The sequence below is a fragment of the Dermacentor variabilis genome, chromosome 4, assembly GCF_050947875.1.
Source record: "Dermacentor variabilis isolate Ectoservices chromosome 4, ASM5094787v1, whole genome shotgun sequence".
Taxonomy (NCBI): domain Eukaryota; kingdom Metazoa; phylum Arthropoda; class Arachnida; order Ixodida; family Ixodidae; genus Dermacentor; species Dermacentor variabilis.
Genome location: NC_134571.1, coordinates 206,840,197 through 206,854,073, shown reverse-complemented (window position 1 = coordinate 206,854,073; position 13,877 = coordinate 206,840,197). Strand labels below are relative to the sequence as shown.

At 45.5% G+C, this 13,877-nt stretch overlaps 1 protein-coding gene across 1 annotated transcript in view; it reads right to left on the bottom strand.

The window, feature by feature from the left end:
- LOC142580082 (uncharacterized) overlaps positions 1–13,877 on the bottom strand; it is a 115,981-nt gene that overhangs the window by 16,417 nt on the left and 85,687 nt on the right. The window contains exons 9-10 of the mRNA XM_075690855.1: positions 12,965–13,115; positions 5,293–5,431 (exon numbers count right to left, since the gene is read on the bottom strand). Of these exons, the coding sequence (XP_075546970.1) occupies positions 5,293–5,431; positions 12,965–13,115 (290 nt within the window). The remainder of the gene's footprint in view (positions 1–5,292; positions 5,432–12,964; positions 13,116–13,877) is intronic.

Genomic DNA, 13,877 nt, shown 5'->3' with positions numbered 1-13,877 from the left:
AGGACACCCCGTCGTGTGACTTTGATGCGTCTGTGTAGAACTCCGTGCAGGAGTATTTGTGCTGGAGTTCCCGGAAATGCATTTGGATTTCAATCTCTGGAGCATGCTTTGTGACTTCCACGAAAGATATATCGCATTGTATGAGCTGCCACTCCCAAGGAGGTAGCAGCTTGGCTGGATGCATTAGGCGAAGCTCGAGGAGTGGAACGTGCATTTCTTCACTAAGCTCCCTCACACGCAGCGAGAAAGGCTGTCTTATGGAGGGACGATTATGAAATAGTGTAGCATATGTCATATCGTTAATGGTATTAAAACACGGATGTTGAGGATTAGAGTGGACTTTCAGAAAATATGTTTGGCTGATGTATGTTCTCTGGATATGAAGTGACCACTCATTCGAGTCTGCATATAAACTTTGTATGGGACTCGTTCTGAAAGCTCCTGTGGCTAAACGGATACCTAGATGGTGAACAGGGTCTAGCATCTTTAGTGCACTTGGAGCGGCAGAATGATAGATCACGGCACCATAATCTAATCGTGAATGAATCAGGCTCTTATAGAGATTAATTAAGCACTTCCTGTCACTAACCCACAAAGTATGGGATAGAAGTTTCATTAGGTTCATTGTTTTCAGACATTTTTCTTTAAGACGTTTAATATGGGGGACGAAAGTGAGTCTGTAGTCTAGTATAACACCTAGAAATTTGTGCTCTTTGTTTACGGGTATTTGTTGTCCACATAGTTCTAGGCAAGGATCTGGGATCATTCCTCTCTTTCTTGTAAAAAGAACGCAAGAGCTTTTGTTAGGATTGATCTTAAATCCATTCTTGTCTGCCCACATTGAGACTTTGTTGAGGTCATGCTGTACCTGTCTCTCACAGACTGCGAAGTTACAAGATTTGAAAGCTATTTGTATGTTGTCCACGTAGACAGAATAAAAGATTGCCGATGGTAATGAAGCGCGAAGCATGTTCATCTTCATGATGAAGAGTGTGCAGCTGAGCACGCCTCCCTGGGGTACACCAGTTTCTTGTGTAAAAGGGCGTGACAGCACATTGCCGACTTTTACCCGGAAGGTACGATTGGACAAGTAGCTTTTTATTATGTTTAGCATGTTACCGTGAATGCCCATTTCTGACAAATCTCTCAAGATTCCGTAGCGCCATGCTGTATCGTACGCCTTCTCCATATCGAGGAATATCGATAAGAAAAACTGTTTGTGTACAAATACGTCACGAATACGTCCTTCAATACGTACAAGATGGTCAGTTGTGGAGCGCCCTTCTCGGAAGCCACACTGATAGGGATCAAGCATTTTGTTTTGTTCAAGGAAGTGGATGAGTCGCCGGTTTATCATTTTTTCAAATACCTTACACATGCAGCTTGTGAGGGCTATCGGGCAGTAACTTGCCACTGAGGAAGGGTCTTTCCCTTGTTTCAAAACAGGGACCACAATGGCTTCTTTCCATGCCATTGGAAGGTATCCTGCGCCCCAAATAGTGTTGAAAAGTGTAAGTAGGGTATCCTGCGTGTCATTGTGTAAGTTTTTGAGCATTTCATACATGATTCTATCAGATCCCGGTGCAGAGCTCTTGCATGCACTGAAGGCAGCTCTCAACTCTGCAATACTAAAAGGACTGTTGAACGGTTCGTTCTGCTGGCACTTTCTTATGAGTGGCTTGCATTCTTCTATTTGTTTATGTTTGAGAAAGGATTTTGAATAACTGGTGGAACTTGAAACACTCTCAAAGTGTTCCCCAAGTGAGTCTGCCTGATTTTGCAGTGTATCGCCCTGTGTATTTACAAGAGGGAGTGAATACGTTGGTCGTCCTCTAATTCTATTTACCCTGTTCCAGACTTTAGCCTCATCTGTAAAAGAGTTAATACTTGATAAAAAGTTCTGCCAACTTTCTCTTTTGGCCTGTCTGCGGGTTCTCCTGCCTTGGGACTTTACTTTCTTAAAATTGATAAGATTCTCTACAGTGGGGGAAGTGCGTAGCAGCCCCCACGCTTTGTTCTGTTTCTTACGAGCGATCCTACAATCGTCGTTCCACCACGGGACACGCCATTTGCATGTTAGGCCATTTACTTCTGATATGCATTTTGATGCGGCATCTATTATAAAGGCTGTAAAATACTCAACAGCAGCATCAATTCCTAACGAGGACATGTCATCCCATGATATACTAGTTAGGGTTCGGAATTTCTCCCAGTCAGCTGTGTGAACCTTCCACCTAGGAGCCTGTGGCAGGCATTCGTTTTCTTTATATGATCTTAGCAGTATAGGGAAGTGGTCGCTCCCGTAAAGAATGTCGTTAACTTCCCATTCAAGTTCAGACAGTAGTGAAGGGGAGACTAGGCTAAGATCTATTGAAGAAAATGTTCTGTTTGCAAGAGAATAGTATGTCGCTTCCTTCTTATTCAGAAGACAAGCACCAGAAGAGAAAAGGAACTGTTCAACAAGACGTCCTCGCGCATCTATACGAGGGTCGCCCCACAGGTAGTTGTGTGCATTGAAGTCGCCAAGAACAACATAAGGTTCTGGCAATTCCTCTATAAAGGACTGAAATTCATGTTTAGTTAATTTGTAATGTGGGGGTGTATAAAGCGAGCAAATAGTGATGAGTTTGTTTAGCAGAACAACTCGCACCGCCACTGCTTCAAGGGGCGTTCGTAGCTGTAAAGGTTGACATGCTATACTTTTATGAGTGAGAATCGCAACACCACCCGATGATGCGACGGCATCATCGCGTTCTTTGCGAAACGTAACATACGTACGGAGAAAGTTTGTGTGTCTGGATTTTAAGTGAGTTTCCTGTAAACACAGCACTTTTGGATCATGTTTGTGGATGAGTTCTTGCAAATCATCAAGGTTTCTAAGGAGACCTCTGATGTTCCACTGAATAATTTGTGTATCCATATTTAATGTAAATAAGTGCTGTGTGTACGGAAAGGGAGGTGATGCCTTAGGTTACAGAGCTCTTTCGAGGCCCTGTAAAGGGGGTTCTGCCCTTTCTGGAGCGTTCGAGGGAGCCTCGACGCTCCTTAGGCGTTTGGTGCGCCTTGAGGACAGGTGTGGTGTCCATTGCCTCTTGTGAGGCGCCGGACACGTGCTCTTGTGAGCGAGAAGTTACCAGGGAAGGTCCCGCCTTGGAGGGCAAGACCCCTGCGCCCACCAGCCCGGAGGTCAGTGGGGCTCCCTGGGGGATTTGGCTGCGCCGGTCGTTGCCAGCGCTGGAAGGGACCTGGGAGGTTGAGGCAGCCTCGGCTGCGCCCACCTTCGGGGTCGGTGGTCCCTTCTCCTCGGTTGACGGAGCAGCGCTAGCTGCAACCGCCGCGGGGGCAGATGGCGTAACTGCTGACTCACGGCTTGTGGGTCGGACAGCCGCCGGAGGCCGCTGTGAAGCTGCCCCCTGACGCGCCACTTCGGCAAATGTGTTCTTAGGCAGGTATGCCACCCGCCTACGTGCCTCCTTGAATGATATATTTTCTTTCACTTTGATCGTGACAATTTCTTTTTCTTTTTTCCAAGATGGGCACGACCGCGAGTACGCGGCGTGCTCTCCATCACAGTTTACACAATGCAAAGAGTTCGCGCATGTTTCAGACGTGTGTTCATGTGCGCTGCATTTTGCACATGTTTGGCGGCCTCGGCAGCTCTGCGAGCTCTGGCCAAAACGTTGGCATTTGAAACACCTCAGGGGATTTGGCACATACGGTCTTACACGGAGCTTGATGTACCCGGCCTCAATTGACTCGGGCAGGACACTTGAATTGAAGGTGAGTATTAGGTGTTTGGTCGCAAGTTCTTTACCATCTCGCCTCATCTTGATTCTTTTGACATTTATAACATTCTGTTCACTGAAGCCCTCCAAGAGTTCAGCCTCAGAGAGCTCCAGCAAATCGTCGTCCGACACAACGCCGCGGGTGGTATTCATCGTACGGTGCGGGGATACTACTATTTGGGTCTCCCCAAATGATACTAGTTTAGGCAGTTTTTCAAATTGTTTCTGATCGCGGAGCTCCAAGAGGAGGTCACCGCTAGCCATCCTCGACGCCTTATAGCCTGGGCCAAAAACTTCGGTAAGGGACTTCGATACAAGGAATGGGGAAATTGTTCGCACCGGTTTAGCTGGTTTTTCAGAATGGATGACGTGGAAACGAGGAAAAGATTCTTTTTGCCGACCAAAAAATTTGAATACTTCATCGGTGCGCCCTCTTTTCTGAGGGCGATCAGGGAGTGGGGGGAAGGAGTTAGCCATAAAGATATGTGAGATTTCGGCAGTAACGCCAGTCACCCACCGTGGAGTCCTACAAGGGGACGCTGCAGGACCTGTGAAACACGGCCTGCAAACGCCAGTTGTACATTACCACTATAACCAAATATGAAATAACCAAGGCTGGCTATCCACACAAGGTTAACCCTTGCTGCCTGGAAAAATAGGAAGTAAAAGGAAACCAGAAGAAGACAGGAAAGGTGGAAAGTAAAGGAAAGACGAAGGTAATAGGGAGAGAGAGACAGGAAAAGGCAACTACCGATTTCCCCCGGGTTGGTCAGTCCGGGGGTGCCGTCTACGTGAAGCAGAGGCCAAAGAGGTGTGTTGCCTCCGCCGGGGGGCCTTAAAGGTCCTAACACCCGGCATCGGCTCAACCCGCAGGATCCCCTTTTCCCCGGACATGGCTAAGCCACGCACGGTTAAACGCGGGAGGGTCCAACCCTCGTGTGCTCGGGTACGTGGTGTCGCAACACACCAAACGTGGGGAAATTTGTTATATTGAAATCATATATAAACACACTTTGTTAGATTGATCGAAGTTTAATTGTATTTAGAAACAGCAACTATCCGATTTGAAGAATGAATCAAGTAGGGAAACATTCCATTCATTGTTCGAATCTTATTCACACACCTATAAATAGAAGGCACTAGGCAACGTCAGCCAGCATCAATCTTGGATGAACTAAGGAGACATCAACTTGCACCAAGTTTGCTGATGGAACGAATATGCAAGGGAGAGATATCTGGTTTTTCTATCATCAATATGAGGGTGCATACATTACACAAGTGTGTTCATTATATCAGTAAGAGGTACGGTAGCTGACATCCATGAGCAAATGCCAACTTTGACTGTACTGGCAGGTCTTGTAGTATATGCTACAGTGGTATTACTACCACAATTTTAACGCCACAAAGATTGTGAGCATCAGCTGTTTTCTCTTTTGCTGCACTGGCCAGCTGGTTGGACCAAATTGAATGTATGACTGAGGGTTGAAGAAGAAACTGGCGCACTCACATGTTCTTATCGTAGCCAAAGATCTCACGGATATGCTTGGAGTAGTCAATATCTTGCGGTGTGTCATCGATAAAGTCATCCATCTCGTCCTCTTCATCCTCGTACTCGTCATCATCTTCTTCAGAATCTATGTACTGGACTGCACACACAAAAAACACAACAGGTACTTTTACAGGCATGCAATGGCATCCACAGATGATGAATGGCCCTCCCAAAAAGCTGAACTGAACCCAAGACATTGGCAAATTTTCACAAGTATTCCCTTTAGGCAGTGTGTGTGCATTTGTACACACACACAAAAAAAACATGAAAAACACATAGAAATCAGATGTGTTTTTTTTTTTCAGTGTTAGAGTGTTCAGGTACTAAATACACTCAAACATTTTTTTAATAAAATGGGATTAATGAACTAATGGACAGAACGAAGTAAATGAAATTTCCCTTGAAATCACCTGAGAGATTCATATATTTAAACCTTGTCTTAAGAACTAAAATTGTCCTGCTATATATGACAAACTAATAGATATGATGAACTATCTTCACCTCAGAAACAAAAAAATATTTGACTGTCACGTGCTAAGAATACTGCTTTACAAGGGGTTCAACATGGGCTCAAAGCAACAGTTCAAAAGTTCCGTGTCGCTGAGTTGAATAAGTGGCTGAGCAACACTGGTCTTTCTTAACCAAGTGCATAGCCATGCACAAGCTGCAACTCACTGCTATCCTTCACACTCATCTCTCCCACTGCAGCACCTCGTGCAGGCTGGCCTGGGTGTGGCCTCTGAGATTGCAACGGCACCATCTCGGAAGCCACACAAAGCTGCACCCAACTTATGCTGATCTGCATGATGCACCGGAGAGAGAAGTGCAATGGTGAACAGCAGCTAGCGCTCTGCTCCGCTGCAAAGTGGTGCAAAAGGTGCGAAAGATTGGAGCATCAACTGCATCACCATGCGACGGTTTGTGCAACTAGGTGTGGCCTCTGAAATTGCATGGGGGCTGGTGCAATCTCGAAGGCCACAAGCCAGACAAACCAGTGCAGCGAGGTCCACCGGCCTTCACCTTCACAAAGTGGTGCCACATCAGCCAGGATCAGCTGTGTAGTCAGCATGCCGTGTTGTGTACCCACGTACTGCTCAACCACGGAATAATCTGTCTGCGTCGCAGCATGCAATCGGGATATCACCACATAGTTAATTGGCCAGTTTCGCAACAATATGGATGAGCCAAGTGGAAGCAAAAGACCATAACGCTGAGACAAAATGCGGCTATTGTAAAGGCTCTCTCATCAGATGCCAAGTAGTTGTGTGTTGCAAATCCTGAAGAGTTCAACGTATTAGCTTTAAGGAGCCTGTATCGCAGAAAATCCGGCGTCGACATCCAGCGTCAGACGTTTCAGCAAAAAGATTTTCGAGCCACTCATGCCCAGGCCCTCCATGTGACGCAAGGAATTTACTGAACTAATTGAATTTCTCAAGCTAAGATAGGTGGAAAAATCGCAAACTATGGCTTACACACAACCTACAGACGTGATAGCTCTTGGATTGTAATTAGACTATACGAGAAAACATAATTTTGTTATGCCAAAACTCAAACAAACCCCTTTTCCAGCGTTTCTACCATTCACAGACCAGCTGCGGCATACGCCATTTGCGCACTCCAGCATGCGTGTCTTGGGGGCCTCAGAGTGGCGCACCAAGTTCCTTGCAATACCTCCAGCTGGCGCTTGCCTCCGTCGCATCGCAGCCCAAGCAAGAGGCCGCGTTTCTGCCACAACGCCTGCCTTCGTGCATAGTATTCGTGGCCAGCGCTTCCCCGTAAACATTACACCTACATACGCTCCAGTTGAGAGGAAGCGTGAGAAGCAGTTGGGGATCTTTGAATGCTATCGTGTTCCACTCTTAAAGACGAGGCTTAAGCGTCCTCCAAATTAATTTTTTTACTGTTATATTAAAATTTCATCGTATATATGTGGCAGCTGGGTAGCGGCTTCGCGAGCCACAAAGCCACCTTTTTCTTTTGTGTTTAATGTTGGACATAAAATAAAGGGCAATAATGGATACAATGAACTAATTTCAACACCTCCTTCATCTTTGTTATAATGAGGTATGAGTGCATTGAAGAGTGAAGCATTTTATGACTTGATAGCATAGAAGCATTTGAGAATTTAGGAATTAAAGGGTTAAAACATTTGTTTTAAAATGTTTAAGATGTTTTAAAACACTGAGATTTGCCATGAAAAATTCCAACCTTTATAAGCTTTTTCTGGTGAACCCACCTGCATGTTGTGGATAAAATCTGGCACAAAGCCTTTGTATGTCCGCTACTGAAAAAATGGCTTTCAGAAAAAGTTGCATAAATGCTTACTGCAGTCGGCCTTTAACTTATACTGCCTAGCTTTTGCATGACCTTGCAGGCCACATATTGGAGGTCAATGCTGCTGATGTATGGTACATCGAACAAACGTGCACCAGCCAAAAAATGCACACACGATGACTGGAAGCAGTCTTGGCTGGCATGGTGCCAAGAAGTCAAGTAGCATGGATGCTGCATAGCCTCATCTGTCACTGCAATGGCTCTGCTGCTTAAAGAGAAGTTCAACCTTTTTCTTGTGAATTTCGTGCCATGCAGTGCCACGTAAAACACTTGCGAAAACAAACACAAATACAAGCAGATGCATCACCGAAATTTTAACCCCTTAGACTTGAAATTTTATGCTTAAAAGCCAACTACTTGTCCTAGGCCAAGTAGTACTTCCAGGTACCGTGGAAAATGGGTCCCTTTGTTTGGAAAAAAATTAGCATAAAACACACACACACACACACACACACAAAAAAGAAAACACTGTGGTGAGAATGTAGAAATAATCTAGAATGTCTAAGGTCTGTGCTAAAGTATAAACCAATGTCCTATGTAAATTTGAAGTAGAGTTGGGGCCCAAGAAAAAAGCTATCTTGACAAGTGAAACACATGACTTATCAGAAAAATTTCTGAGCACATAGTGCATTAAAATTGGGCTTAGCACACACTCCATGCATTTATATTTTAGGTAGAAAAAGAGTTATTACGATAGCTAAACTAGAACAGAAGCTATTTTCTCTCCAAAATCGCAAGTGTGTCATATTGTTGTTAAGAGAAATCAAGAATACACTTTCAAAGCATTTTATTGGGTCAAAACTAACAAAATCTTATGGAAATAAAGGGTCTTGCAAACGTGAAAATATCAAAACTGAAAATCCAATTATTGGGTGAATTTTTGGTCTTCAAGCGCAGCCTCTCGTATCGAGTGATCCACCACTTTGTGGCGCAAGGCAAGTCCGCCACTGGGAGCAGACATTTTATCATGATTGCTTTTCTTTAATTAGATTTTTCAAGCTACTTACGGGTACATTTATTGTTGTATTCATATAGGACGTTATGGCCAAGTACTGCACCAGGGTGGCCAATCCTGCTCTAATGAGGCCACACTCCAGGCCTGCTTATGCAGTTTTATCAACACACGAATTTCTTTTTTTTTTTTTAATCCGGTGGAAAATTGCGTGGCACCGAGATTCGAACCATGGTCCTCTTACACGCGAGGTGGATGCTCTACCTCTGCGCCACGGGGTTCTACTTAAACTGAGGACGACGCAACAAGCTGTGGAAAGAAGAATGATAGGTGTAACATTAAGGGATAAGAAAAGAGCAGATTGGGTGAGGGAACAAACGCGAGTTAATGACATCTTAGTTGAAATCAAGAAAAAGAAATGGGCATGGGCAGGACATGTAATGAGGAGGGAAGATAACCGATGGTCATTAAGGGTTACGGACTGGATTCCAAGGGAAGGGAAGCGTAGCAGGGGGCGGCAGAAAGTTAGGTGGGCGGATGAGATTAAGAAGTTTGTAGTGACAACATGGCCACAATTAGCACGACTGGGGTAGTTGGAGAAATATGGGAGAGGCCTTTGCCCTGCAGTGGGCGTAGCCAGGCTGATGATGATGATGACGGGTACATTTCTGTTATAGCTATGTTATTGAAGCATATCATGTAAAAAAAAAAAAAGAGCAACTATGGTAGGTCCTTTTCAAAAAAGAAAAGAAAAAAGCCTTTGAGAAGTCAAGGCAAGCAAAGCAGGTACAGTCAACCATAAAAGTTTACGCACCATGGGATCTTAGAAAACATTCAATTTCTGAGCGGCCTTTAACAGTAGTCAGTAAAACCAAACATCGCAATGTTGTTCACGTATATTGGTAGAGGCTGTAAATACAAACACTAGGCTGCATTGTGAGGCTGCACAGATATTCAGCTTTTTCTCAGATCTCACGCCCCGTAAATTTTGTGTTTGACTGCACATGCAGTACAAGCTGTACAGAAACTACAGGAACCACTCACACGGGCAGGCACAGTGTCATGTTAGTTCAGTGTGCTCCAGGTCCTGCAACCTTCCAAGCACAAGAGAAAAAGTGCGTGCCACTCTATTCATAGTCGGTGACCATATAAGAATTCAGTGCAACTCTTTCCTACCAATCCACACAACACCTGCTCTCTGCGCCTCCTAAGCATAGCTCCCGAGGTACAGCCATACTGAAAGACATTCACCACCGCTGTGGCATCACAGAAATAAGCAAATGCTCGCAATACGGCCCAGGATAACGCGAAACTGTTCCAATCTGTTTTTACTCAAAATCCGCCATTAGCCCTTCGTCACAAGTCGAAATAGCTTGAGCTCCACCCCCTTGGGCTGGGCCCCAGCCATTGCGACCTAACAAGGAGGGTTAATGGTGGATCTGGAATAAAAACAGAATAAAACAGTTTTACGTTATACCAGCCGTGTTTGCAGTCGCAGACCTCACTGGCAATCGAGCGCAAGGTCAGACGCAGAGGCTAGACTGACACCCGTGGTAGTGGAGTAAAAATCCATGTGCAGTCTCCTTCGCATAGAAAAAGTCTTGTTGGTGATGTACATGTTTTGGCCAGCAGTCTGGCTTCATTGGACCACAGCTGGCAAGTCAATGCGCCCATGCCGCGTGTGGGAAAGCATGGCCTTAATGCTTCTAGTCGAGACACATTACAGCATCTGATACCCTTCGGGGTGCACACATTATTTTTCTAGCTTCTGTTGGCTAAAGTGTTCTCATCTTCACTGGCACTCATTTTGAGAAGCACCGATGCGGCACGTCGATGCAAAAGCGACACCATAACGTTTTGCCACATGTGGAATAACACTGATCACATGGCTGCATATTTGTGGCAGAGCAGAGCGCAAGTAATTTGCTGTTCCCATTGCGGGGAGCACACATGCCCATTTCCTCTCGCGTACTCACATCATCCCGTTTGCACATTGCGGACGGGTCGAGAGCCTGCGTAGACACGGGAGAGATACACTACGTGCCCTCCCGTTCTCCTTCGCTCTTGTGATGTGCATATCCTTCTCCTCCACTCGGTTCACGGTAAAGAGAAAATTTCTAATGGACGAGGAGGCCATTCCCCTCGCAAAAGGTAAAAACGTATAAAAGCGCACCACCACGGGAGACCTGATCTCTCTGGCGCCTGACCTCTAACCTGCCAGAGTGACATACCTGCTGCAACCTGCAAGTGACCTCGTTTGCCTGACTATCCCAGGCAACAAGGCAAGCCTACTTTTTACTTATTACAGAGTGGACTTCCCTCTGCCAGTGTCCCCAAGTGCTTGTAGCAATAAACGTGGTTAGAGTTAACACCGCTGGTTGCCTTATTCATTCGAACCCAACATGGCTGCGATTGCCACGAAACGACTGTGTGTGGCTTTATATGAAGCTCGCCTTCAGCTCTAGCAGTGCCAGAGCGTACCCCCAACACCATACCTGGTACGACACAACAAGATGTCAACGGGTTACCCCATTCCAATGCACCCCCCCCCCACCATCTCACGTGCACCTAATTTTTGCATACTTAAAGTAAGAAAACAAAAGTGCGCTTATATGTAACAGGGCCCCAATTTATAAAAGAAAATATAGCATTTCCCCCATGTTCACAACCAGAAAAAAAGAATTTACCTTCACAGAGGGTAATTTTCTTTAATTAGCTTACATAATGAAAGCGGCACACCACTGTTGCCATTTGTGCTTCACTGGCTACAGATACCTAGCACACGGGGACGGTATTCTTGAGCGATCACATCTAGAGATTCTACTATCAGTTTTGAGAGATTTTACGCAACTCTGTATCGGACTTGGTGAAGTATGTGGCTGACAGTGTTCCTGGCACCGTGCGCAACAGTGAGCTTGGTACAGCACCAAAAACACTGGCAGCCATATACGCTGATGCACCCGATGCCAAGTCGTGTAAAATCTCTTGAATATAATAGCACAGTGGTTCATACGTTTCTTCAAGGGACCAAGCAAAAAAAGTTTTACTGGGTAACGTAATTGTAAGGAAGCTACAAATCGCCACAGCAACGTCAAAAACAGCTCTAACTGGCTGCCAGTGCAGTTACTAGACATCTTCGTTCTCGTACTGTGACAGGGGACGGCATGTGTGTGTATGCATAATTAAGGGACCTGCATGATGTTCCGTGGCCCCTTTCAACCCCTTTCAACTCGTGATATGCTTCACCACATAACACGTAACTTTATTGCAGCGGAGCTGACTAATGAGAGCCTGCCATTATGCAATGCATGTAGACTGTTGCTGGCCTCAAAACAAATCTGGCCCCGCGCTTGACAAACCTGGCCCAGTGTGTGTGGTTCCAAGTAGGTTTTAACCAACGCAGACTTTTTCGATTGCTTCGCACAAGTGCTTTGTCCACATTTCCTCCCAATAAGCCGGTTCAGCACCTGGCTTGTGCAATTCCGCTTACTTATTACAAAATTTGGCCACTTATTGCAACATACTCGCTGGCTGCAGTGCTAAATACACATGACCGCCGCATTCAAACACCACATATGTGGAAACATTACAGAATGGCGATGTATCAAAGGGAACCATAATAAATAAAGTCAATAGGAATGAGGTTGGAACCGCGAAAATGCGACATACTGCTGGGAAAACGCAACAGCAAGGAATGTATCAACAGGGTTTCAGTATATCTCCAAAAGTATCTGATCGAGAATACCACTCCAGATCACAGCAGAGCACAGAATTAACTCTCAGCAACCTCTACGCTCTGTCACCATTTTGTTTGAAAGGAGGCTGTGACCAACACCGCAAACACAATTTTTGTTTGGTATCCGATTGTAACCCACACGCAATTCCTGGTGCCACCTTCTTGGAAAAACGGTGCGTGTTAGATTTGGGTAAATATGGAAATCAAAATCCACAGTAGGCTCTTTGCTGGCATTCCTCTTTCCCAGACCAGATCATAATTTCCTTTTCTTGCCTGTGCCTGCATGCATGCTTATAATGAATGTCAGTTATAAGGAAGGTATTTTCAAGCCCGATGTGACTTCCTTATAATGAAGTTCAACCGTAGTAGTAACATGCTAAGTAGCTATCCTCTAGAAGGCGTCGTAGATCGAAAGCCAATGAATGCAAAATGAAAAAAGTGAGACTTCTACGACTGCACTACTTGCACAGCTTTAGTTAGCTTAGCTTTGTTGTCTGGATGGAGACGGTCCGTGCGAAAGGCCAACCTCGTGCCAAAGTAATCTACAAATGCTCCTTTACACAAGAGAAGAGGCAGTGCCAAGAAAGAATGAGAGCCAGCATACTGACCACCCTGTAGCCGCCGGTAGAGGTCCTCGTACTGTTCCTCCAGCTTCTTGGTCTTTGGCGCAGGCTCTGTTGACTCTTTGCGCTTCTCCTCCAGCTGGCGCTTGATGCGCAACGCCTGCTCCTTACGCCGTGCCAGCTCCTCCTCGCTTAGCTGAAGCAAACGCACAGAAAGAAATGCTGCTGCACACAAACCAAGAAGTCATCACACATAAAAGCACCTTCAAACGTTCACTGCAACGTGGTTCACGGGTGGGTCATGGCAGTTACTCCTCCTGTACAGTAGTACCAAGCTTTCCTGCAGTGCACAGAGCGACATCTTTGCTAGAAATCAACAGAGAAGAAAAATTCTTGTTGCTTCTGATCTGACACACTGTGGTGCCATCTCTCTCTTCTAGGAAGTTTCAAAGGAGCACAACTCCCTGATGACTCACTGGTGGGCCACCACGCACAAACCGAGTCTTCAAGAAGTGCTGCCAGAGTGAACGTGTCAAAGCAGCACTGACATGACAATTCTGACTTGTCGTTATCTTGCATTAAATGCAAATACAAATTTACTTCCATCGTCACTCTTTACAAAAGTGCAGCAGTGGCGAGGATGCAGACTAAAAGTCTAGGAAAGGACTTGACATGGCCCCTGAATGAAATGAAAGTCCAGGACTTCTAAACCCTAGAAAAAGTAATGTCAAGCGCCACAGCGCTCTGAATAGTTTACTGTAATAATTGCTTCTATGAAGCAGCCTTCGTACCCAGGTGGTGGATCTGTCATGGCGCCACAACACATTGGCTTCCTGCAATCACTGCAGTTGCTACAAGTGAGCGCAGCCTGAAGAGACACACACAGCACCCTTGTTCATTCTTTAATGAGCAACACCATAATGCCTGGCCTTAATGCCGCAGGATGTCAGCAAATCTT